The sequence below is a fragment of the Dipodomys spectabilis genome, unplaced genomic scaffold (assembly GCF_019054845.1).
Source record: "Dipodomys spectabilis isolate Male_0828 unplaced genomic scaffold, ASM1905484v1 ptg000362l, whole genome shotgun sequence".
Classification (NCBI taxonomy): Eukaryota; Metazoa; Chordata; class Mammalia; order Rodentia; family Heteromyidae; genus Dipodomys; species Dipodomys spectabilis.
In genome coordinates this window covers 3,356,258-3,382,194 of record NW_024871039.1, presented here as the reverse complement: position 1 = coordinate 3,382,194, position 25,937 = coordinate 3,356,258, and the positions used below count along the sequence as shown (strand labels likewise).

Genomic DNA, 25,937 nt, shown 5'->3' with positions numbered 1-25,937 from the left:
AGGGGGCATGGTCAAGCGCAGGCCAATGAGAGGGCCGGGCGGGGCTGAGGCGATGCAGAGAGGGGGTGTGGCCGAGCTCCAGCCAGTAAAAGGCGGCAGCAGCGTGGCTGGGCATTAGTGAGGAGCTGCAGGGGGCGTGGCCAAGGTCTAGCCACTTAGGCGGAGCAGGGAAGTTGCTGAGGCTCCACAGGGAGGGTGTGGCCCAGCTTTAGCCACTCAGGCAGGGTGATGGTATGGCTAAGGCTCCACGGGGGGGGGGGGGGGGGGAGGGGAGTGTGGCCGAGGTCCAGCCAGTCAGGCGAGGCGGGGGCGTGGCTGGGCGTGGCTAGGCACTAGTGAGGACCTGCAAGGGACATGGCCTATCTCCTGCCAGTCAGGTGAGATGAGGACATGGCTGAGGTGACACATGGGGGCGTGGCTGAGCTCCAGCCAGTCAGGCAGGGCAGGGGTGTGGCTGAGGCTCGGCAGGGGGCGTGGCCAATCTCCAGCCAGTCAGGCATGGCGGCAGAGTGGCTGAGAACCCCCAGGAGGGGTGTGGCCAAGCTCCAGCCAGTCAGGCGCGGCAGGAGCATGGCCGAAGCTCCCCAGGGGGGTGTGTCCCATTTCAGCCCCGCCCTTCTCCCATGCCCCCCTGCAGGCGTGCTGCGCTGTGGGAAGGAACAGGTGTGCAAGGCCTGCGCCAGCCCCGCCAACCGCCGCGGCTTGGACCTGCATCGCCTGCCTCCACGCATGCGCTGTCGCCTGCCGTGCATCCTCACCGGCCCGGTGGACGGCGAGGAGCCGCCGGAAGCAGAAGTGGAGGCAGAAGAAGAGGAAGTGGAGGACGGGAGGAGGTGGGTAAGGTGCGGCTGAGGCTGACAGACGCCCGTGGCCGTGCCGCCGACCTTGCCTGCCGCCTGCGGTGCGTGCCCAGCGTGCAGGACCTCGACGTGCGGTCCGGCCCTGCCCCCGATGTCCCTGTGCGCGTGCGCCTGACGCTCAGCGCCTCCCTGGCCTGCTACGCCGACCCCGCCCACCGCGCACATGCCCGCCGCCTGCTGGGAAGCGATGACGACACTGATGATGTCGCGCTGATGCTGCGCTGGGACCCGGAGGCGCCAGGCCACGCCCACCCGGATAGGGACCCGGGAGATGGATCTGGGGAAGGCCACGCCCAACCCTTGGGCAGAGACGCTCATGGGGACAAGCTGTATCAGGACAGGGACCCGGATGTAGGCCACACCCACTGTCAGGGCAGAGACCCTGATGTGGACCATATGTATCAGGCCACAGACTCGGATGTAGGCCATGCCCACCATCGAACCAGGAACCCTGATATAGGCCAGGTCCACCAGGGAGCCAGAGACCGTGATGTAGGCCCTGCCCACGCTCAGGACAGAGACCAGGTTGTAGGCCACACCCATCTGCAGGACAAATACCCGGATGTAGGCTATATGTATCAAGCCTGAGACCCGGATGTAGGCCCCTCCCACCAGCAGGACAGACACCGGGATGTAGGCCCCACCTACAAGCATGCCAGACACCCGGATGTAGGCCATGAGTATAATTAGGACGTAGGCCCCACCCACCCTCAGGACAGAGACCCGAATGTCAATGACCCGGATGAGGCCCCCGCCCACCCTGAGGACAGAGACCAGGATGGAGGCCATGCCCACCCTGAGGCTAGAGACCCGGATGTCAATCACCCAGATCAGGGCACCGCCCACTCTGAGGACAGAGACCCAGATGTAGGCCCCGGGTATGACCAGGATGGAGGCCACGCTCACCCTGAGGCCAGTTTCCCGGATGTCCATGACCCGGATGTGGGCAAGGCCTACCTCCTGGTGCGCAGCCCTGGCACGTCATCATCGTCGCCGATGTCACTTCCGGGCGTGGTGGCCCTGCTGTGAACGCGGCCTGCCTGGCTGCTGCAGCCCGAGCTGACACTGCACTGGGCCGGGCTGCGTGGGCCACACATGTGTCTGGCGTGGACAGCATGCGTGCGTGCCCCGAGGACCCAGAGGATGCACCCTGGGTGACCCTCAACCCCCGTGATGACCCCGATGACGTGCACGTGGTGACCCCGGGGCAGACGCTGCAGCTGTGCTGTTCGGCACAGGGCTCGGAAACACCACACATGGCCTGGACGCGGCCTGACGGCTCCATCCTGCGGGGCAATGAGGATGGCGGCCATGATGGGGGGACAACGCTGGAGATCCACAGGATGCGCCAGGCCAATGCTGGCTGGTACCGCTGTGAGGCCCGCGTGGGGCGCCGCGGGGAAACCAAGGCACGGCGCGTGGCCTACGGCAGGGACGGAGCCATGGGGTCCGGGGCCTATGTGGAGGAGGAAGCCATGGAATCCGAGGCCTATGGTGTGAATGAAGCCACAGGATCCGAGGCCTACGCTGTGAATGAAACCATAGGATCTGAGGCCTACACTGAGGAGAAAGCCAAAGGATCCAGTGCCTATGGCTCAGATTAAGCCATGAGATCCGAGGCCTACACTGAGGAAAAAGCCACGAAATCTGAGACCTATGGTGAAGAAAAAGCCTACGCTGTGAATGAAGCCATAGAATCCGAGGCCTATGGTGCAAATAAAGCCATAGAATCCGAGGCCTTCGCTGAGGAAAAAGCCATAGGATCTGAGGCCTACACTGAGGAGAAAGCCACAAGCCCCGCAGCCTACACCCTGTCTGAAGCCACAGGCCCCGCGGCCTACACCAGCTTTGAAGCCACAGCCCCCACAGCCTCCGCCCCTTCTGAAGCCACAGCCCCCACGGCCGACACCCCGTCTGCAGCCCCGGGCCCTGTGGCCTACGGCGGCTTTGAGGCCGCTATGACAGGCCGGGTGCAGCGCATGTTCGTGGTGGCGTCGCAGGTGCCAGCAGCCACGGATCTGGTGCTGCCTGCGTGTGTCACGCTGCGGCTGGGCTGCCGGGAAGAGGCGGAGCCGGCGGCGCGCATGGGCTGGCTGCTGCCGGGAGGGCGCTGGGCCTGGGCAGGGACGGAGCTGGGGATGGACTGGGTCGGGGTCGGGGCGGACGGGACGCTGACGCTTCCCACGCTGGGCCCACGGCACGCCGGGCGCTATGTGTGCGTGGCCGCCAACGCGCTGGGGCTGGCGCGCTGGGACGCCGACATCAGCATGGGTGGGGCGGCGGGGGGCAAGATGACGGGAGACAAGATGGTGGAATCAAAGATGGAAGAATCCATCATGGCGGAAAGCAAGATGGCCAAAAACAAGATGGCAGAATCAAAGATGGAAGAATCCAAGATGGCAGAAAGCAAGATGGCCAAAAACAAGATGGCAGAATCAAAGACGAAAGGCAACAAGATGGCGGAAAACAAGATGGAGGGAATTAAGATGGTGGATTCCAAGATGGTGGACACCAAGATGGCGGCGGAATCCAAAATGGAGGGAAGCAAGATGGCCGAAAACATGACGGAATCTAACATGCCCGACGCCAACATGGCAGATTCCAAGATGGCCAAAAACAAGATGGTGGACACAAAGATGGAGGGAACCAAGATGGTGGAATCCAAGATGGAAGGAAACAAAATGGCGGAAGCCAAGATTGCAGAATCCAAGATGGAGGGAACTAAGATGCCGGAAGCCAAGATGGACTTAACGAAGATGGCAGATGCCAAGATGGCGGAATCAAACATGGAGAGAAACAAGATGGAGGAATCCAAGATGAAGGGAACCAAGATGGCCGAAAACATGGTGGAATCCAACATGGCCGACACCAACATGGTGGATTCCAAGATGGTGGACGCCAAGATGGCGGAATCCAAAATGGAGGGAAACAAGATCAGGGAAAGCAACATGGCAGAATCCAAGATGGAAGGAATCAAGATGGCGGAAAACAAGATGGAAGGAATAAAGATGGCTGAAAACAAGGTGGTGGAACCAAAGATGGAGGAATCCAAGATGGAGGGAATTAAGATGGCAGATTCCAAGATGGTGGAGGCCAAGACGGCGGATTCAAAAATGGCAGATTCCAAGATGGCAGGCGCCGCTGTTGAAGCGGCTGCGGGGGCGTGGCGCGGTGCTGACGTCATTGTTGGTGTGCCAAGCTTGGGCCCGGGCACTGGGGAAGCATGGCTGTGGCGTCGGCGTACTGCTGGCGGCCCCGAGAGCGGGCAGCAGCGGCGTCCGCCGCCTCCGCATCTCCCTCCCGTCCCGTGTTCCGCCCCCGCCGGCTGCGGGTTCGAGCCTGCCTTGCCGCGCCACCCGCGCCCAACAGTGGCTGCCGAGCACATCCGGCCCTAGCACTCGGCGCGCATCCTGGCACGCGTGCGCGGCCGCAGCACGGGCGACTTCCGGGCCCCGCCCTCCCTGCTTCCAGTCTCCAAGGAGACCTCCCTGCTTCCGGCGTTCACACTTCCGGTTTCCACACTTCCGGTTTTGACACAAATATCCCCACTTCCAGTCTCTGTGTCTTCCGCCGACCCACTTCCGGTCTCCACTCGGACCTCACCACTTCCGGTCTCCACTCAGACCACCCCACTTCTGGTCTCCACACTGCCGGTTTCCACTCGAACATCACCACTTCCTGTCTTCACTACTTCCGCCTACCCACTTCCGCTCTCCCCGCGGACCTCCCCACTTCCAGTCTCCACTCAGACCCCCGCACTTCCTGCTTCCACACTTCCAGTTTCCACTCAAAAATTCCTACTTCCGGTCTCCACTCGGACCACTTCCGGCTTCCACACTTCCGGTTTTGTCTCGAACATCCCCACTTCTGGGCTCCCCTCGCAGATCTACACTTCCGGTCTCCACGCGGAGATCCCCACTTCCGGTCTCCATTCGGACCACCCCACTTCCTGTTTCCCCTCTTCCGGTTTCCACTCAGAAATCCCCACTTCATGCCTCCACTACTTCGCCCTACCCACTTCCGTTTTCGACTGAGAGATCCCAACTTCCGGCTTCCACACCTCCGGTTTCCCCACGGACCTCCCCACTTCCGGTCTCCAGTGGGACCACCCGACTTCCTATTACCACTTGGAGATCCCCACTTCTGACTTCCACACTTCCGGTCTCCCCACGGACCTATCCACTTCTGGTTTTGACACGGACATCCCCACTTCCGGCCTCCACCCCTCGACCATCCGCTGCTCCGACCTCTGCACTTCTGTCCTCCTCACTTCCGGCCTCCTCACTTCTGGCCTCCTTACTTCTGGCCTCCAGGAGGTTTGGCGGCGGCCGCAGGCAGGAGAGACAGCACAAAGCCCACCGCGCCCTGCCGGGACCCACGGCGAACCCCCATGACCCCATGGTCACGACCCTGCATGGCTGTGCCCCGGATGCCCTCCCTTCCCGTCCTGGGACTTCCCGGGACCTTTGACCCGCGACCCACGGCCCTGCCCGCCGTGACCCCGCCCCTTGGCGCCTGGAACGAGCTAGAAAAGGGTGAGCCTCAGTTTACCCATCTGTCTCCTGCAGGCTCTTGGCGTGGGGGCAGGGGACTGAAGGGAGCCAAATAGGAGGTGGAGGTTAGAGGTCACAGGGAGGATACAAGACGGTCAGAGGTCACGGGGAAGTTAGGGGTCACGGGGGGTCAGAGGTCACAGGGAAGTCAGGGGTCACAGTAGGGTCAGCGGTTGCAGAGGTCAGAGGTCATGGAGAGGTCACAGGGAGGTGAGAGGCCATGGGCAGGTGAGAAGTGGATGGGAGGTCAAAGGTCATGGGGAACTCAGGGGTCATGGAGAGGTCACAGGGAGGTCTCAGGAGGGTCACTGGCAGGTCAGAGGTCATGGGGAAGCCAGGAGTCACAGGAGGTCAGAGGACACAGAGTAGTCAGAGGTCATGGAGAGGTCACAGGGAGGTCAGGGGTCACTGGGAGGGCAGAGGGCATGGACAGGTCAGAGGGCATGGGAAGGGGAGGGGCGAAGTCCTTTACTCTGTCTGTCTGTCTGTTGTCTGTGTTACTGGTCGTGTGGGGGACAGGATGACTGGGGAGACAAACACACACGCACGGACAGACAGACAGACAGACAGAGCAGACAGATAGATAGAGGGACGGATGGATAGACAGACAGACAGACAGACAGATAGGTGGATAGACGGATGAATGGACGGATAGACAGAGCCATAGAGAGTCAGACAGACAGATGGACAGAAGGACGGATAGACAGGTAGACAGACAGTAGACAGACAGATGGACAGATAGATAGACAGACAGACTGATAGATAGATAAACAAATGGACAGACAGAGACATAGACAGACAGACAGAGAGATACATGGACAGATGGATGGAGAGACAGACAGACATGGAAACATACATGATTGGATGGATGGATAGATAGGTAGACAGACAGACAGCTGGATGGATAGATAGACAGACCAATGGACATATAGACAGACAGAGCCATAGACAAAGAGATAGATGGACAGATGGATGGGTAGACAGACAGACTGATGGATGTATAGACAGATAGGTAGACAGATACCAGACAGACGGATGGATACAGAGACAGGTGGACAGATGGACAGACAGAAGGACGGATAGACAGGTAGACAGATAGTAGATAGATAGAAGGACAGATGGACAGATAGATAGGTAGACAGACAGACAGATAAACCAATGGACAGATAGACAGAGCCATAGAGAGACAGACAGACAGACAGAGAGATACATGGACTGATGGACGGATAAACAGACAGATAGACTGATGGACGGATAGACAGAGCCATAGACAGACAGACACCAGAGACATGGACAGATAGATAGAAAGAGACAGACAGACAGACTGACCAATGGAAGGATGGACAGACAGAGCCATAGAGAGACAGACAGACAGAGAGATACATGGACAACTGGACGGATAGACACACAGACAGATAGAAACATACATGGTTGGATGGATGGATAGGTAGACAGACAGACAGACAGACAGACAGACAGACAGATAGATAGATAGATAGACAGACAGACAGACAGACCAATGGACGGATAGACAGAGCCATAGAGACAGATAGAAGAATGGACAGAGAGACGAACAGATGAACAGATGGATAGATGGACCAATGGACAGATAGACAGACAGAGGCATACACAGTCAGAGAGACAGATGGACAGATGGATGGATAGACAGACGGGTGGATGGATGGATGGATTGAAAGAGATAACATGGACAGGTGGGTAGACAGATAGGTAGACAGACACCAGACAGACAGGCAGACAGATACATAGAGAGACAGGTGGACAGACAGATGGACAGATAGCTAGATGGATGGACCAGTGGACAAATAGAATCATAGATAGACAGACAGAGCAATGGACAGATAGACAGAGCCATAGACAGAGAGAGAGAGACAGAGAGAGAGAGAGACAGAGAGAGAGAGAGAGAGAGAGAGAGAGAGAGAGAGAGAGAGAGATGGATGGAAGGAAGGATACACAGGTAGGTAGACAGACAGTAGATAGATGGATGGACAGATGAATGGACAGACAGATACATCGGTGGACAGAGCGACACAGACACATGGACAGATAGACGGATGGACTGATGGATGGATAGACAGATGGACAGAGAGACAGAGGGACAGACAGATGGACAGACAGAGGGACAGAGAGACAGAGGGACAGACAGATGGACAGAGAGACAGAGGGACAAACAGATGGACAGACGGATGGACAAGTAGACAGACGAACAGACAGAGGGACAGACAGACATAGACAGACTGACAGACAGATGGATAGACAGACAGACAGAGAGATGGACAGCCGGACGGACAGACAAAGGGACAGAGCACTGTCTCCGACCAGCACAGGGGCCCTTATCCAACGCCCTGTCCCTCTGTCCCTCCCTCCGTCCGTCTGTCTATCCCCAGGCATGGAGCTGACCCCAGCGGCGCCCGACACGCGTGGGACGGACACGAGTGGATCTGACGCTGGCACGATGCACACGCATGGAAATGTCACGAGTGGATCTGAAACTCACACGATGGTCACGCGTGGAAAGGACAGGCGTGGACCTGACAGGAGCAAACTGGGCACGCGTAGGCCTGCCACTGACTTGATGATCACGTGTGAAAATGTCACACGTGACATGGACACGATCAGATCCCTTCCACACTCACTGGACACGCGTGAAACTCACATAACTGCATCTGACATGCGTGTAAATGTCACACATGTAAATGTCACGCGTGAAAGGGACACGATCATGTCCGTTATTCATAGGCTTAACCCCAGTGGAAATGTCACTCGTGGATCTGACACGATCAGACCCCTTCTGCGTGGACTTGAAACTCTTAGAATGCACATACGTGGATCAGACACGCGTGCAAATGTCACGCTTGGATATGACAGGCGTGGAATGGACACGATCAGGTCCATTCATAGACCTGACACGCTTGAAAACATCACGCGTGAAAATGTCATGCGTGGAATGGACGCGATCAGGTCCCTTCTGCATGGCCCTGATACTCTTGGACCGCACATGCATGGATCTGACATGCGTGTAAATGTCACGCGTGAATCTGACACTCACACAATGGTCACACGTGGAAATATCACTCGTGAAAGGGACACGATCACGTCCCTTCCACACTCACCTGATACACATGAAGCACGCATGCGTGGCTCTGACACACGTGGAAATGTCATGCACGCCTCCCCCGCTCCCCCCGTGCTGCGTGAGGCGCCCACGGAGTTCGTGTCTGCCCACGCGGGCCTCACCCTGCACCTGCCCTGCACAGCCCAGGCCTGTTCCCCTGCGGCCCTGCACTGGCGCCTGCCTGACAGGACCCACGTGAGACCCGTGCATGCGCTCATTCACCCTCGACTCAGCGACGTCTACGTCCTCCCCAATGGCACGCTGGTGCTGCGCCGCCTGCAGGCCCCGCGGCATGCTGGTGAGTGCGAGTGCGTGGCCGCCAACACGCTGAGCAGCGAGAGACGCACTGTGCACGTCGAAGTCACGCCCGCGCACGCGCGTCTCCCCCCCAGTGGCCAACCCCGAGGCCCGCTCGCCACACGCGTGCCCCACGGTGCTGACCTCACGCTGCACTGCCACGCGCGTGGGGACCCCGCCCCATGCGTGTTCTGGAGGCTGCCAGATGGGCGCCAGGTAGATGCTGGGAGCAGGTGAGTATGGGAAGTGGGGGGCATCCATCCACCCACCAGTGCATCTACCCATCCCCACATCCATCCATCCACTCATCCATCCACCCATCCATCCACCCATCGATCCATCCGTCCACCCACCCATCCACCCATCCATCCATTCATCCATCTACCCATCCATCCACCCACCCATCCACCCTTCCCTCCATCCATCCACCCACCCATCCATCCATCCATCCACCCACCCATCCACCCATCCATCCATCCATCCCTCCATCCATCCATCCATCCACCAATCCACTCATCCATCCATCCACCCATCCATCCATCCATCCTTCCATCCATCCACCCATGCACTCATCCATTCCCCCACCCATCCACCCACCCATCCGTCCACCCATCCATCTTTCCATCTACCCATTCATCCACCCATCCATCTACCCATTCATCCACCCATCCATCTACCCATCCATCCACCCATCCATCCATCCACCCATCCATGCATCCATCCATCATCCACCCATAGTTGGGATAAAGATGATACCCCTTGATAGATAGTTAATTGATAGAGGATGGATTAGACAGATGACATAGACACAGTAGACCATAGATAACAAATCGATTATCGATTAAATATTGATAGAGATGAGGTGGGGATGGTAGATCCATTAGCAGTGAATAGGTAATTTATAGGTCCTGGCTTGCCAGATCTCAAGGTAGAACCCTAGTGATCGATCATTGATAGATGATCGATCAGGGATCGATACAAGATGAGTATTGGATGCATATGTCACATGTGTGAATAACTAACATTGGCTTCAAATTTGTCTTCCCTTCCTTATGGTCTTTCCTCCTATTACTTCCTTCCCTCCTTCCTTCCCTCCTTCCTTTCTTCCTTCCCTTCTTCCTTTCTTCCTTCCCTCCTTCCCTTCTTCCTTCCTTCCCTCCGATCCTTCCTTCCTTCCCTCCAATCCTTCCTTCCTTCCCTCCAATCCTTCCTTCCTTCCATCCTTCCTTTCCTACATTCCCTCCTTCCTTCCAATCTCCCTTCCCTACATTCCCTCCTTCCTTCCCTCCAATCCTTCCATCCTTCCTTCCCTCCAATCCTTCCTTCCCTCCCTCCAATCCTTCCTTCCCTCCAATCCTTCCTTCCCTCCCTCCAATCCTTCCTTCCCTCCAATCCTTCCTTCCCTCCCTCCAATCCTTCCTTCCTTCCTTCCCTCCAATCCTTCCTTCCTTCCTTCCCTCCAATCCTTCCTTACTTCCCTCCAATCCTTCCATCTTTCCTTCCATCCAATCCTTCCTTCCTTCCCTCCAATCCTTCCTTCCTTCCCTCCGACTCTTCCATCCTTCCTACCCTCCAATCCTTCCTTCCAATCCTTCCCTCCAATCCTTCCTTCCCTCCTTCCTTCCTACATTCTCTCCTTCCTTCCCTCCAATCCTTCCTTCATCCTTCCCTCCTTCCTTCACTCCTTCCTTCCTTCCTGCCCTCCCTCCCTCTCCCCTCCCCAGCTCTGACATCCATGTCCACGCCTTTCCCAACGGCACGCTCTCCGTGCGTCCGGTGACGTCACGCGATGCGGGGGAGTATGTGTGTGTGGCGCGCAACGCGGCGGGCAACGCGCATGCACGGCTGCGCGTGGAGTTGGCGGCTGGGCCAGGCGCCTCCTATCTGCAACCCCGGCTTCCCGTGACCCCCGTGACCCCCGTGACCCAGGATGCCGATCCCAGGGAGGACTGTGCTGCCTACCACTGCCTCCACGTCCCATCCGGTGTCCTGGGAGATCTGGATGTTCGGGTCGCGAGGCCTGATGGGAGTGTGGGGATCTGGGACCTGGGGCCTGGGTTAGACCTCGGATGTGTGACCACGGGTGGGGGGGCGGAGCCTGGGGCGGGTTTTTCCTCTTCCTCTCAGTCACTTCCTTCTTCCTCTTCCTCTTCATTTCCTGTTTCCTCTTCCTTTCCTTCTTCCTCTTCTCTCAATCACTTCCTTCTTCTTCCTCTTCCTCTCAACATCATTCAACTTCTTCTTCCTCTTCCTTTCCCTCTTCCTCTTCCTTTCCTGTTTCCTCTTCCTTTCCTTCTTCCTCTCCATCTCTTCCTTCCTCTTCCTCTCACCATCCTTCATCTTCTTCCTCTTCCTCTGCTTCCTCCTCTACTTCTTTTCCTTCTTCCTCTTCCTTTCCTTCTTCCTCTTCCTCTCATCCTTTCCTGTTCTCTTCCTCTCAATCTCTTCCTTCTTCTTCTTCTTCCTTTCCTTCCTCTTCCTCTTCTCAGTCTCTTCCTTCTTCCTCTTCTTCCTTTCCTTCCTCTTCCTCTTCTCAGTCTCTTCCTTCTTCCTCTTCTTCCTTTCCTTCCTCTTCCTCTTCTCAGTCTCTTCCTTCTTCCTCTTCTTCCTTTCCTTCCTCTTCCTCTTCTCAGTCTCTTCCTTCTTCCTCTTCTTCCTTTCCTTCCTCTTCCTCTTCTCAGTCTCTTCCTTCTTCCTCTTCTTCACATTCTTTTCCTGCTTCCTCTTCTTTTCCTTCTTCCTCTTCTCCATCTCTTCCTGCTTCCTCTCATGTTTCCTCTTCTTCCTCTTCCTTTCCTTCTTCCTCTTCTTCCTCTTCCTCTCAGTCTCTTCCTTCTTCCTCTTCATTTCCTATTTCCTCTTCTTCTTCACTTCCTGGTTCCTCTTCACTTCCTGCTTCCCCTTCGCTTCCTGCTTCACTTCCGGCTTCCCCTTCACTTCCTGCTTCACTTCCTGCTTCCTCTTCATCTCCCACTTCCGCTTCCGCCCCACTACCCCCCGAGCTCTCCGTCCCCTACAGCACCCCCGTGACCTTCACGTGCCCCCGTGACCCAGGGGTCGCGCTCAGTGACCTGGCTGACACCGGCCTCGCAGCCCGTGGCCTTCACTTCCGGCCCGGAGGACGCCCACTTCCGGGTGCTGCCGGACGGGCGTCTGCGCCTGCGGGGGGCACGGCGGGCCAACGCAGGCATGTACACGTGCATGGCGGAGCGGGGCTGGCACGCCACCGTGCGCCTACACGTGCAGCTGTGGGCGCTGCGCATCCGGGTCATGCCTGATGTCCATGACGACGTGAACGACGACATCCGGGTCTCCACCGTGGTGCATCTGCGCGTGCGCTGCCAGGCGGATGGCGTCCCCGAGCCCCGCCTGCTGTGGGAACTCTCCAGGCGGGCTGGTACTTCCAGTCCCGTATCGCAGTCGCATGGGGGGAGGGATCAGCGTGGATGCGCGTGGGACGTTGGAAATCCCGGATGTGCTTGCGCTGCGCAGCGGTGGCAGCTACGCCGTGGCATGTGTGGCGTGCAACCCGGCGGGTGAAGCCCAGATGTGGGTGTGGCTGCCGCCATGGTGGGCACGGGCTCTGCCCCCTGTGGCGTCGGCTCCGCCCACTGAGGCATTGACTCCGCCCCCTGGTGCGCCAGCTCCGCCCAGTAACACTCCTGCCCTGCCATCTTGGGTGCTGGCTCCGCCCCCTGGTGTGCTGGCTCCGCCCTCTGAGGCAGCTCCGCCCCCTGGCCCGCCTGCGCCGCCATCTTGGGCGCTGACTCCACCCCCTGGGGCAGCGTCGGGGGCAGCGCTGCGTGTGGCGCTGGGCGGCAGCTTCCGGCTGCGCTGCCCCACCTCCACGCTTCCGGTGTCCTGGCGCCTGCACGGCGGGCTGGTGCTGCATGGGCCACCGAGTCATGGCCGCTTCACATTGGGCACCGACGGCAGCCTGGAGGTGCGCGCCGCCTACGTCTGCCACGCCCACCCCAGGGCGCCGCCCGGACATGACCCCTGTGCGCCGGAGACCCGGATGTTCAGCTTCATTCCCGCCACTAGGCCGCTGGGTGCCATGGCAGGGCAACGGACTGAGGAGACCCGGATGTGGGGCTTCATTCCCGCCACTAGGCCGCGGCATTCGGTTGCCGGGCAACCAAGTGAAGATACCAGGACGTTGGGCTCCACCACAGCGTCTAGGCCTGTGCCTTCGGTTGCCAGACAACAGACCGAGAAGACCCGGATGTGGGGCTTCATTCCTGCCTTTCGGCCGCTGGGTTCGGTTGCAGGGAAAGCGCGTCAGACCTGGATGTCCGGCTCCAGCAAGACTCCTGGGCCCCAGCCGGAAGATGCCGGGATGTGGGACTCCAAACCTGCGTGTGCTGTACAGAAGCTGCGGTCCGACCAGAGGCCACGGAGAGGCTAGGACCCGGATGTGGACTGGGAAAGACCCAGATGTCACCTATCTCTGGGTCCACTGAGGGGCCAGGACCCGGATGTGGACTGGGAGAAACCCGGATGTCTCCTATCTCCCGGTCCACTGAGGGACCAGGACCCGGATGTGGACTAGAAGGGACCCGGATGTCACTTTCTTCCATGTCCACTGACCCAGATGTGGCATGGAGGAACCGGATGTCACTTTCCGCCAGATGCACTGATGGGTCAGGACCCGGATGTGGACTAGGAGGGACCCGGATGTCACCTTCCTTCATGTCCACTGAGGGGCCAGTACACGGATGTGGACTGGGAGGGACCCGTATGTCACCCTCATTCGTGTCCACTGACCCAGATATGGCCTGGGGAACCCGGATGTCACTTATCTCCAGGTCCACTGAAGGGCCAGGACCCGGATGTGGACTGGGGGACCCGGATGTCACCCTCCTCCGTGTCCACTCACCCGGATGTGGCGTCAGGGACCCAGATGTCACTTATCTCCAGGTCCACTGAGGGGCCAGGACCCAGATGTTGACTGGGGGACCCGGATGTCACCTATCTCCAGGTCCACTGAGGGGCCAGGACCCGGATGTTGCGTGGGGAACCGGATGTTATGTAAGTCCATGTCCATTAACCCGGATGTGGACTGTGGCAGGGACCTGGACATGTGCTGGGCAGGACCCGGATATCACATCCACAGGCCTGGCTGTGGCGTGTGGAGTCTCGGATGTCACGCTCCTCTCCTTCCACTGACAGGGTCTAGGACCCGGATGTGGCATGAGGATCCCAGATGTCAGGTCCCTCCACATCCACTGAGGGTCCAGGACCAAGATGTGGAATGGGAACTACCTGGATGTTAGGGACCTCCAGGTTCGTGAACCCGGATGTGGGCTGGGTACTCGGATGTTAGGGACCTCCAGGTACATGAACCTGGATGTGGGGTGAGTACCCAGATGTTAGGGACCTCCAGGTGAGTGAACCCGGATGTGGGCTGGGTACTCGGATGTTAGGGTCCTCCAGGTCCATGAACCTGGATGTGGGGTGAGTACCCAGATGTTAGGGACCTCCAGGTCCATGAACCTGGATGTGGGGTGAGTACCCAGATGTTAGGGACCTCCAGGTCTGTGAACCCGTATGTGGGGTGGGTACCCGGATGTTAGGGATCTCCAGGTCCGGGAACCCAGATGTGGAGGCGAGTACCAGGATGTCACTTAACTCCAGGTCCACTGGCAGGCGCCAGGACCCGGATGTGAGGGGTTTGGACCCGGCTGTGAGGGTTGGGACCCAGATGTGAGGGGTTGAGACCCAGATGTGAGAGGTGGAACCCGGATGTGGCGGAGCGGGCACTCCACACCTTGGCTCCAGCTGCGCTTTGGCCGTTGGGGTCCTTTCCCAGACTCAGAGGCAATAAAGCAGCCATGCTGCTTCTGGATGGAATTCTTCCTCACTTCCGCCCCCCCAGCGCAGGCCAAGCCCTCCTGAGTCCCTCACTTCCTCCCCAGCCCAGGCCACGCCCTCCTGAGCTCTGGCCACGCCCTACTGAGCACAGGCCACGCCCCCTGGGCACAGGCCACGCTCCCTGACGGTCCTGACTCTTATTGCAGCCCTCCATGTAGTTCTCGAGGTTTCCCTCCTCCCCTTCCTCCTGCCTCTGCCAGGCCTGGCAATTTCTTGGCGCCCAGCCCAGCAACTCCGGGCTTTTCCCTTCCTTCCCTGCCTACCCCTTCAGCACCACATCCTGTTCCTTTCCAAGGAACAAGGGGACTTTTATTTTGGAGGGGGTTTGTGGAGTTCTGGCTGCTGGAGTGACATGGACATTTGAGCCCTGCGAGCTTCCTGGCTGGCAGGGAGAGCAACAGGCCCAGGCGCTGATGGCAGAGAACAGTGGATGTGAGTTCGTCCTCTGGGGAACACGGGGAGAGGTGTGGGGACCCGGGTTTGGGGGGCTTCGATTGCTTTTTGGAGCCCCCCCGGATGTCCCACCATGCCCCGGGGTGGGGGCTTCAGGGCCCCGCCACAAGCCTGGAAAGACAAGCTGAGGGGCTGATGTACTGGTGAGGGCAACAGCAGCCTGGCCCTGGGGTGGCCGGATGTTCCTCAGCTCTTCCCCACTTCCTGCTTCCGGCCTTCTCTTCCAGGAAACGGGGAGCATCATGGGAAGGACGCGATCCTGGGCACCATGTTGGTCAGGAGAGGGCCTGGAGGGAGGGGGAGTCCTCCCATCCCTCCTCCCATCCACCTATCCATCCATCCACCCATCCCTCCACCCATCCATCCATCCACCCATCCACCTATTCATCCACCCATCCATCCATCCACCCATCCATCTATCCACCCATCTACCCATCCACCTATCCATCCATCCATCCATCCATCCACCCACCCATCCATCCATCCACCCATCCATCCATTCATCCATCCACCCACCCATCCATCCACCCATCCATCCATCCATACACCCACCCACCCATCCATCCACCCATCCATCCATCCATCCACCCACCCACCCATCCATCCATCCACCCATCCATCCATCCAACCATCCACCCATCCATCCACCCATCCATCCGTCCATCCATCCACCCACCCACCCATCCATCCATCCATCCATCCACCCATCCACCCATCCACTCATCCATCCAACCATCCATCTATCCACCCATCCATTCACCCATCCATCCATCCATCCACCCATCCACCTATCCATCCATCCACCCATCCACCCATCCATCCACCCATCCTCTCTCTCCTCCTCAGGTCGCACAGCAGCTGCACAGCCCCACCCCTCGTCTTCCTCCTTCTCTTCCTCCTCCTCCCCCCTGGCCCCTGCGCAGGCCCTGCCCCCTCGCGCCCCAACTTCCTGCTGCTCTTGGCCGACGACCTGGGCCTGGGTGACCTGGGCAGCTTCTGGAACCGCAGCCTGCGGTGAGCAGAGGGGGAGGCCCGGATGTAGGGCCTTAGTTACCCGGATGTGGGAGCTCAGATCCCTGGATGTTCCACCAGGAGAACTGTATAGACATCTAGTAACTCAGTTCCTCGGATGTTGGATGTTAGTATCGTGGATGTTGGATACCAAATCCCGGGATGTTGGATCTTAGTGCCCCGGATGTTGGATATCAGGTCCCTGGATGTTACATGTTAGTACCCCGGATTTGAAGACCAGGTCCCCGGATGTTGGATATCAGGTCCCCGGATGTTAAATCTTAATACCCCGGATGTGGGAAATCAGGTTCCTGGATGTTGGACTTCAGTTCCCTGGATGTTGGATGTTAGTACCCCGGATGTTGGAGACTAGGTCCCCGGATGTTGGATGTTAGTGCCCCGGATGTTGGATATCAAGTCCCTGGATGTTAAATCTTAGTACCTCGGATGTGGGAGATCATGTCCCCAGATATTGGACTTCAGTGCCCCGGATGTAGGAGCTCAGGTCCCCAGATGTTGGAGGTTAGTGCCCCGAATGTGGGAGCTCAGGTCCCCGGATGTTAGATATTAGTACCCTGGATGTTGTAGCTCAGTGCCCCGGATGTTGGATCTTATTCCTCCGGATGTAGGAGCCCAGGTGCCTGGATGTTAGATCTTAGTGTCCTGGATGTTGGATATCAGGTCCCCGGATGTTAGATGTTAGTACCCCGGATGTTGGATATCAGATCCTCGGATGTGGGATGTTAGTGCCCTGGATGTTGGAGGACAGGTCCACGGATGTTAGATCTTAATGCCCCGGATGTGGGAAATCAGGTTCCCGGATGTTAGATGTTAGTGCTCCGGATGTTGGAGATCAGGTCCCGGGATGTTGGAGATCAGGTCCCCGATGTTGGAGATCAGGTCCCCGGATGTTGAATCTTACTGCCCCGGATGTTGGATATCAGGTCCCCGGATGTTACATGTTAGTACCCCGGATGTTAGAGCTCAGTTCCCCGGATGTTCCACCAGGAGAACTGTATAGACATCTAGTGGACCCCAGGTCCCCGGATGTTGGATGTTAGGTCCCCAGATGTTGGAGTTCAATTCCCAGGATGTTAGATCTCAGTTCCCTGGATGTTGAAGATCAGGTCCCCGGATGTTGGATATCAGATCCCCGGATGTGGGATGTTAGTGCCCCGGATGTTGGAGATCAGGTCCTCAGATGTTAAATCTTAGTATAACCCAGATGTGGGAAATCAGGTTCCCGGATGTTAGATGTTAGTACCCCAGATGTTAGAGATCAGGCCCCCGGATGTTGGATATCAGATCCCTGGATGTTGGATCTTAGTGTCCCAGATGTTGGAGACCAGGTACCCGGATGTTTGAGCTCAGGTCCCAGAGGTTGGATCTTAGTTGCCCGGATGTAGGCCCTCAGGTCCCCGGATGTTGGGCCTTAGATCCCCAGATGTAGGAGCCCAGTCCACAGATATAGAATCTTAGTACCCTGGATGTGGGATCTCAGGGCCCCAGATGTTGGATCTTAGATCCCCGGATGTTGGACCTCAGGTCCCCAGAGGTTGGATCTTAGTATCCCAGATGTGGGATCTCAGGTCCCCGGATGTTGGATCTTAGATCCCCGGATGTGGGATCTCAGGGCCCCGGATGTTGGAGTTCAGCTCCCGGATGTCAGAGATGAAGTCCTGGATGTTAGAGCTCAGTGCCCCGGATGTTGGTGCTCAGTTCCCCGGATGTTGGGCATTAGATCCCCGGATGTTAGACCCCAGGTCCCCATATGTTCTTGGCTGTGACTCAGTTTCCCTCTGCCCCCACAGCACCCCGCACCTGGACGGCCTGGCCCGGGACGGCTTGCGGCTGACCCAGCACCTGGTGGCAGTGTCCGTCTGCAGCCTGAGCCGTGCGGCCTTCCTGACGGGACGCTACCCTGTGCGCCTGGGTTGGTATGGGGGGGTGGGACATCTGGGGAACGGAGGGAGCGGTGGGGGGGAGGTGGGGACAGGACATCCGGGGATCTGAGAGCCAACATCCGGGATACTAAGATCCAACATCCGTGGACCTGATATTCAACATCCGGGGAACTGAGCACCAACATCCAGGGCACTGAACTCTAACATCCAGGGACTTCATCTCTGACATCCGGGTTACTAAGATCCAACATCCGGGGATCTGAGCACAAACATCCGGGGCACTGAACTCTAACATCCGGGGACCTTATCTCTAACATCCATTGTACTAAGATCCAACATCCGGGGATCTGAGGCCTAACATTCTGGGAACTGAACTCCAAGATCCGAGGACCTGACATCCACCATCCGGGGTACTAAGATCCAACATCCGGGAACCTGAGCCCCAACATCCGGGGAACAGAGCTCCAACATCTGGGGATCTGAGGGCCAACATACCCGAATCTAAGCTCCAATATCCGGGGTTGTAAGACCCAACATCCAGGGAACTGAGCTACAACATCCGGGTAACTGAAGTCCAACATCTGGGGTCCTGATATCCACCATACAGGGCACTGAACTCCATCATCCGGGGATCTGAGGGCCAACATCCGGGATACTAACATCAAACATCCGGGGACCTGAGGTCCAACAACCAGGGAACTGAGGCTCAACATCTAGGGCACTGAGGTCCACTAGAGGGAGGGGAGGATTACTCTGAGGATCTCAGGTTCAAATTCCTGAGACTCTGGGACTTCCCCCCTGAAACACCAGGAAACCGGAAGTGATGCCATATTGGTTTCCCCCGGGGGCTCCCAGGGCTGGGGTCCTTTCCACCCGGGTGGGCAGGTCCCAGGCTATCCCAGACACAGCAGGCCTTCCCCCTGAAGGTGTTAGATGCCCCCTCCTGACCCGGGACGCCATCATCACTGACCTAGGGTCCTTCTCCTCTCTCTTGAAAGGCATGGTGACCACCAACGGGGCGCGCGTGCTGCAGTGGGCAGCCGTGTCGGGCGGGCTGCCCACCTCCGAGATCACCTTCGCCAAGATCCTGCAGGAGCAGGGATACGCCACCGGCCTCATAGGTAAGAGAGAAGTCATCCATCCACCAATCCATCCATCCACCCATCCCCCATCCATACACCCATCCATCTATCCATCCACCCATCCATCCATCCATCCATCCATCCACCCATCCACCCATCCATCCATCCATCCATCCATCCACCCATCCATCCATCCATCCACTCATCCATCCATCCATCCACCCATCCACCTATTCATCCATCCATCCATCCATCCACCCACCCATCCATCCATCCACCTCCATCCATTCATCCATTCACCCACCCATCCATCCACCCATCCATCCATCCACCCACCCACCCATCCATCCACCCATCCATCCATCCACCCACCCACCCATCCATCCATCCATCCACCCATCCACCCATCCATCCATCCACTGTGCATCCATCCATCCAGCCATCCATCCATCCACCCATTCCCCTATTCATCCATCCATCCATCCACCCACCCATCCATCCATCCATCCATCCATCCACTCACCCAACCATCCACCCACCCATCCATCCACCCATCCATGTACCCATCCACCTATCCATTCACTCGTCCATCCGTCTCTTCCCCTCCAGGCAAATGGCACCTGGGCCTCAACTGTGAGTCCCCCTCTGACCACTGCCAACACCCCCTGAACCACGGGTTTGACTCCTTCTTCGGGGTCCTCTTCACCCTGATGGGGGACTGCTTGCAAGAGGAGCCCTCAGAGAAGCGAGCGCGTCTGCAAGGGCCCCTGGACCTGGGGGCGCAGCTGCTGCTGCTTTCCCAGCTCTGCCTGGACTCTGGGAAGCTCACGGGCCTGCTGGGCCTGCGCTGGGTGCCCTGGGTGCTGGGCCCTGTATGTGGGGCCTTGCTCCTGGCCTGCACCTCCAGCCTCCTGGGTGTCTTCATCGTCCATGCCGACTGCTTCCTGATGAGGGATCACCAGGTCGTCCAGCAGCCTCTGAGGTTTGAGGCCAGCGCGGGGCTCTTCTTGCGGGAGGCTGAGGCCTTCATGCACAGGTCAGCCTGGCGTCTTGGAGGGGGACAGATGCCATCTACTAGATCTCTATAGTCAACTGGTAGACCTTAGATCCCCGGATGTACATCCAGTAGATCTCTATAGTCAACTGTCAACCTCAAATCCCCGAATGTTCCACTAGGAGATCTCTATAGGCATCTGGTAGACCTCAGATCCCCGGATGTACATCCAGTAGATCTCTATAGTCAACTGGTCAATCTCAAATCCCCGGATGTTCCATCAGTAGATCTCTATAGACATCTGGTAGACCTCAGATCCCCAGATGTACATCTACTAGATCTCTATAGTCAACTGGTAGACCTCAGGTGCCCAGATGTATATCCAGTAGATCTCTATAGTCAACTGTCAACCTCAAATCCTCTGGTAGACCTCAGATCCCCGGATGTACATCCAGTAGATCTCTATAGACATCTGGTAGACCTCAGGTCCCCAGATGTTCCATCTAGTAGATCTGTAGAGACATCTGGTAGAACTCAGATCAGACCATGATCGATTATTGGTAGTATTGATCAGATCATGATCGATTATTGGTAATAACTGATCAGATGATGTTCGATTATTGGTAATAACTGATTAGCTCATGTTCAATTATTGGTATTATCGATCAGATGATGTTCGATTATTGGTATTATCGATCACATCACAATCGAATATTGGTATTATTGATCAGATCCTGTTCGACTATTAGTAATATCTGATCAGCTCATGTTCTATTATTGGTCATATCGATCAGATGTTTGATTATTGGTAATAACTGATCAGATCTGTTCGATTATTGGTAATAACTGATCGGATCACGATCGATTATTGGTATTTTTGATCAGATCACTATTGATTATTGGTATTATCGATCACATCAGGATCGATTATTGGTAATATCTGATCAGATCAGGATCAATTATCGATCATCTGATCGATTATTAGCAATACCTGATCAGGTCGGTTATTGGTGAGGTTATTGATGAGGGGGGCGGGGTCTGACGTGGGTCCGCAGGCACCAGGCCAGCCCCTTCCTCCTTCTCGTCTCCTTCTTCCACGTCCACGTCCTGCTGGTCACCTCACCTGCCTTCCGGGGCCGCAGCGCGCACTGCGCTTACGGCGACAACGTGGAGGAGATTGACTCGATGGTGGGTGAGTGCGGGGCGGCAGGAACTGAGGCACGGTGCTTGGGATGGGGGAAACTGAGGCACGGGGGTGGGGTGAGCGGGATAGGGAGACTGAGGCACGGGGACGGGGTGAGCGGGATAGGGAAACTGAGGCACGGGGGTGAGTGGGTTGGGGGAAACTGAAGCACAGAGATGGGGTGAACAGGATGAGGGAAACTGAGGCATGGGAACGGGGTCAATGGATTGGGGTAAACTGAGGCATGGTGCACTTGGGTAAACTGAGGCACGGTGCATTTGGGTAAACTGAGTCACTGGGCATGTTGGGGGTAAACTGAGGCAAGGTGCACTTGGGTAAACTGAGGCACGGTGCATGTTGGGTAAACTGAAGCTCGGTGCATGTTCAGGGTGAACTGAGGCACGGTGCATTTGGGTAAACTGAGGTACGGTGGATGTGGGTAAACTGAGGCCCGCATATAGGGGTAAACTGAGGGACGGTGCATGTTGTGTAAACTGAGTCACTGGGTATTGGGGTAAACTGAGGCACGGTGTATTTGGGTAAACTGAGTCACTGGGCATGTTGGGCAAACTGAGGCATGGTGCATGTTGGGTAAACTGAGTCACTAGGCATGTTGGGTAAACTGAGGCATGGTGCATGTTGGGTAAACTGAGGCACGGGGACAAGGTGAGTGGGTTGAGTAAACTGAGGCACCGGGATGGGGTAAACTGAGGCACGGGGACGGGGTCAGCGGGTTGGGGTAAACTGAGGCACGGTGCATTTGGGTAAACTTAGGCACGGTGCACTTGGGTAAACTGAGGCCCAAATATAGGGGTAAACTGAGGCACGGTGCACTTGGGTAAACTGAGGCAAAGTGCATTTGGGTAAACTGAGGCACAGTGCATGTTGGGGTTAAACTGAGGCACAGTGCATGTTGGGGGTAAACTGAGGCACGGTGTATTTGGGTAAACTGAGGCCCGGTGAGCGTTGGGGGTAAACTGAGGCACGGTGCCTGTTTGGTAAACTGAGTCACTGGGCATTGGGGATAAACTGAAGCACGATGGAAATTTGTAAACTGAGTCACAATGCATGTTGGGTAAACTGAGGCACGGTGCGTGTTGGGGGCAAACCGAGGCATGGTGGATGCTGGGGGTAAACTGAGGCACGGACCCATTTCCCCCCCCGCAGGGCGACTGCTGGCAGCGCTAGACGGCGCGGGGCTGGGGCGCCGTACCCTCGTCTACTTCACGTCTGACCACAGTGCCTCGCTGGAGGCCCGGGCTGGGGTGCCCGCCTCGGGGGTTCCAACAGCATGCACCGAGGCTAGGGGAAAACTGAGGCAGGGTGGGCGGGGCCTCCCACGCGGCCCGACCCCTCCCCTTGACCTTTGCCCTTCGCCCCCCCTTGCAGGTGCCAAAGGCATGGGCAGCTGGGAGGGCGGCGTCCGGGTCCCTGGGCTGGTGTGCTGGCCTGGGACGCTGCCCGCAGGGCGCCTGGTGCCTGAGCCCACCAGCCTCATGGACCTGTTCCCCACCGTAGTGCGCCTGGCCCGGGGCTGGGTTCCGGCGGACAGGTAGGAGTTCGCCGGCCTGCGTCCCCACGGGGTGGAGGAGAAGGGGGGTCATCCGGGGCCTCGGGGATCCCGAGCGGGGGAGGCTGAGGCCTGCACATCCGGGTCTCTGGTTGCTCAGAAGCCTGCACATCCGGGTCTCTGAGGGCTCAGACCTGCACATCCGGGTCTCTGGGGCTCAGGAGCCTTTACATCCGGGTAACTAAGGGCTCAGGCCTGCAAATCTGGGCCTCTGAGCACTCAGAAGCCTAGACATCTGGGTCTCTGAGGACTCAGGCCTTCATATCTGGGTCTCTAAGGCATCAGGGCTGCACATCCAGGTCTCTGAGTACCTAGGCCCAGGTCTCAGGCCTGGACATCCGGGTCTCTGAGGGCTTAGGCCTGCACATCTGGGTCCCTGAGGGCTCAGAAGCCTGCACATCTGGGTCTCTGGGATCTCAGGCCTGCACATCCGTGTCTCTGGGGGCTCAGAAACCTGGACATCCGGGTCTCTGGGATTTCTGGCCTGCACATCTGGGCCTCTGAGCGCTCAGAAGCCTGCACATCTGGGTCTCTGAGTGTTCAGGAGCCTGGACATCCGGGTCTTGAAGGCCTCTGAAGCCTGCACATCCAGGTCTCTGAGGGCTCAGAAGCCTGCACATCCGGGACTCTAAAGGCTCAAGCCTTGACATCCAGGTCTCTGGGATCTCTGGCCTGCACATCCGGGTCTCTGGGGGCTCTGGCCTGCACATCTGGGTCTCTGAGTGCTCAGAAGCCTGCACATCCAGGTCCCGCAGGGAGGTGGAAGGCCGGGACCTGATGCCCGCGCTGCTGGGGATGGCGCAGGCCGCAGGCCACGACTTCCTGCTGCACTACTGCGAGGCCCGGCTGCACGCCGTGCGCTGGTTCGACCACCCAAGTGAGTGCCTTGACCTCCGCTGGGCCCCGGGGCGGGGGAGGGAGCTGCATGCATGCGTGCAGGGACCCGGATGCAAGGCCTGGGGGTGGGAGACCTGGATGTGGGAATCCCCGGATGTGGGAATCCTGGGATGTGAGGACCTGGATGGAAGGCATGAGATGGGAATCCCCGGATGTAAGGTCCCGGATGTGAAGTCCCCGATGGGAATTCCCGGATGTGAGGTACTGAATGAGAATCCCTGGATGTGAGGCCCCGGATGTGGGAATCCTGGGATGTGAGGACCTGGATGGAAGGCATGAGATGGGAATCCCCGGATGTGAGGCCCCGGATGTGAGGTCCCAAATGGGAATCCCTGGATGTGAGGTCCCAGATGAGAATCCCTGGATGTGAGGCCATGGATGTGAGTCCCCAGATGTGAGGTCCCACATGTGAATGCACGGATGTGGGGCCCCGGATGTGAATCCCCGGATGTGAAGCCCCAGATGTGAATCCCCGGATGTGAAGCCCCGGATGTAAGGTTCTGGATGTGAGGTCCCGGATGTGAATTCCCGGATGTGAGGTCCGAGATGGGAATCCCCGGATGTGAATACCCAGATGTGAAGTCCTGGATGGGAATCCCCGGATGTAAGGTCTTGCATGTGAATGCCCGGATGTGAATCCCTGGATGTGATGTTCTGGATGTGAATTCCCGGATGGGAATCCCCGGATGTGAGGCCCTGGATGTTACTCCTTTCTCCCCCCACCCCCCGCAGGCCGCACGGTGTGGAAGCTGCACTTCGCCACTCCGCGCTCCGACTCGCCGGGCTCGGGCACCTGCCTCAGTTTCCCTGCCTGTGCCTGCTCGGGCGGCGAATGACCCGCCACCTGCGGCCACTGCTCTTTGACCTGACGGCGGACCCGGGGGAGACCTGCCCGCTGCAGGGCCCGATGGCGACGTGCAGACGCGTGGAGGCCGCGGTGGCCCGGATGCTGCGCACGCGCCGCCCCCTCATGGCCCCGCCCCTCGCCCCTGCACACAACACCTGGAGCCCGTGCCTGCAGCCCTGCTGCGCGCCCAGACCGCTCTGTGCCTGCGACCACCTGATCCCCGACTTCTGACCCTGACCCGACCCCCAACCCCCAACTTCCCTGGGGCTATGGCAGATCCTGGCCTGCGCCTTCTCACATCCGGGGACTCACATCCGGGTATTAAACATCCAGGTATACTCAAATACAGAGATTCCCACATCCGGGGATTCCCACATACAGACTCTCACATCCAGGGATTCCTACATCCGGAGATTCTCACATCCAGGGATTCCTACATCCGGGGATTCTCACATCTGGGGATTCTCACTTCTGGTGACACATCCGGGAATTCCCGGGGATGTATTTACACATCCGGGGACTTTTAGACCCGGGGATTCTCACAACCAGAGACTCTCACATCCGGGGACTTTTACATCCGGGGATTCTCATATCCAGAGACTTTCACATCCGGGGATTCCTACATACAGACTCTCACATCCAGAGATTCTCACATCCGGGGATTCTCACATCCAGAAATTCTCACATCCAGAGATTCCCACATCCGGGGATTCTCATATCCAGGGATTCCCACATCCGGGGATTCTCAGACCAGGGAATTCCCACATCTGGGGAAATCTCACATCCAGAAACTCACATCCGGGGATTCCCACATCTGGGGATTATCGCATCCAGGGATTCTCACATCTGGGGATTCCCACAGCCGGGGATTCTCACATCCGGGGATTCCCACATCTAGAGATTCCTACATCCAGGGATTGTCACATCCAGGGACTTTTACATCCAGAGACTCTCACATGCGGGGATTCTAACATCTGGGGAACTCTTACATCTGGGGATTTTCACATTCAGAGAGTCTCACATCTGGGGATTCTCAGACCCAGGGATTCCCACATCCAGGGACTCTCACATCCTGAGCCTCTCATCCTGGACCTCCACCTTGGGCCTCCCATCCGGGGCCTTTCCCCAGCCTCCCATCCGGGGCCCTCTCACATCCGGGCCTATGTCCTCTAACTTCTCACACAATAAAACCTCGTGAGCACCGCACCGCACGGCAGGGTCAGGGGTCACCGGGGTCAGAAGCCGGGCACTGGTCCTGCCTTCCATTTCAGGTCATTTC

At 57.8% G+C, this 25,937-nt stretch overlaps 1 protein-coding gene across 1 annotated transcript; it reads left to right on the top strand.

Moving 5' to 3' along the window:
* Window positions 1-15,130: 15,130 nt before the first annotated feature.
* On the top strand, window positions 15,131-24,647 carry LOC122095804 (arylsulfatase L-like). Its single transcript, XM_042666132.1, has 11 exons — window positions 15,131-15,149; window positions 16,094-16,184; window positions 17,993-18,114; window positions 19,084-19,206; window positions 19,777-20,203; window positions 21,217-21,353; window positions 22,512-22,624; window positions 22,667-22,688; window positions 22,734-22,896; window positions 23,670-23,791; window positions 24,544-24,647. The coding sequence occupies exons 1-11, from the start codon at window positions 15,131-15,133 to the stop codon at window positions 24,645-24,647; spliced, it is 1,443 nt and encodes a 480-aa protein (XP_042522066.1).
* Window positions 24,648-25,937: the final 1,290 nt, after the last annotated feature.

Bases quoted from the DNA above. Each gene is read 5' to 3' on its own strand.
- LOC122095804 (XM_042666132.1), top strand. The intron at 19,207-19,776 runs GTAAGAGAGAAG...CTTCCCCTCCAG, and splicing joins ATACGCCACCGGCCTCATAG to GCAAATGGCACCTGGGCCTC. The intron at 22,897-23,669 runs GTAGGAGTTCGC...CAGGTCCCGCAG, and splicing joins GGCTGGGTTCCGGCGGACAG to GGAGGTGGAAGGCCGGGACC.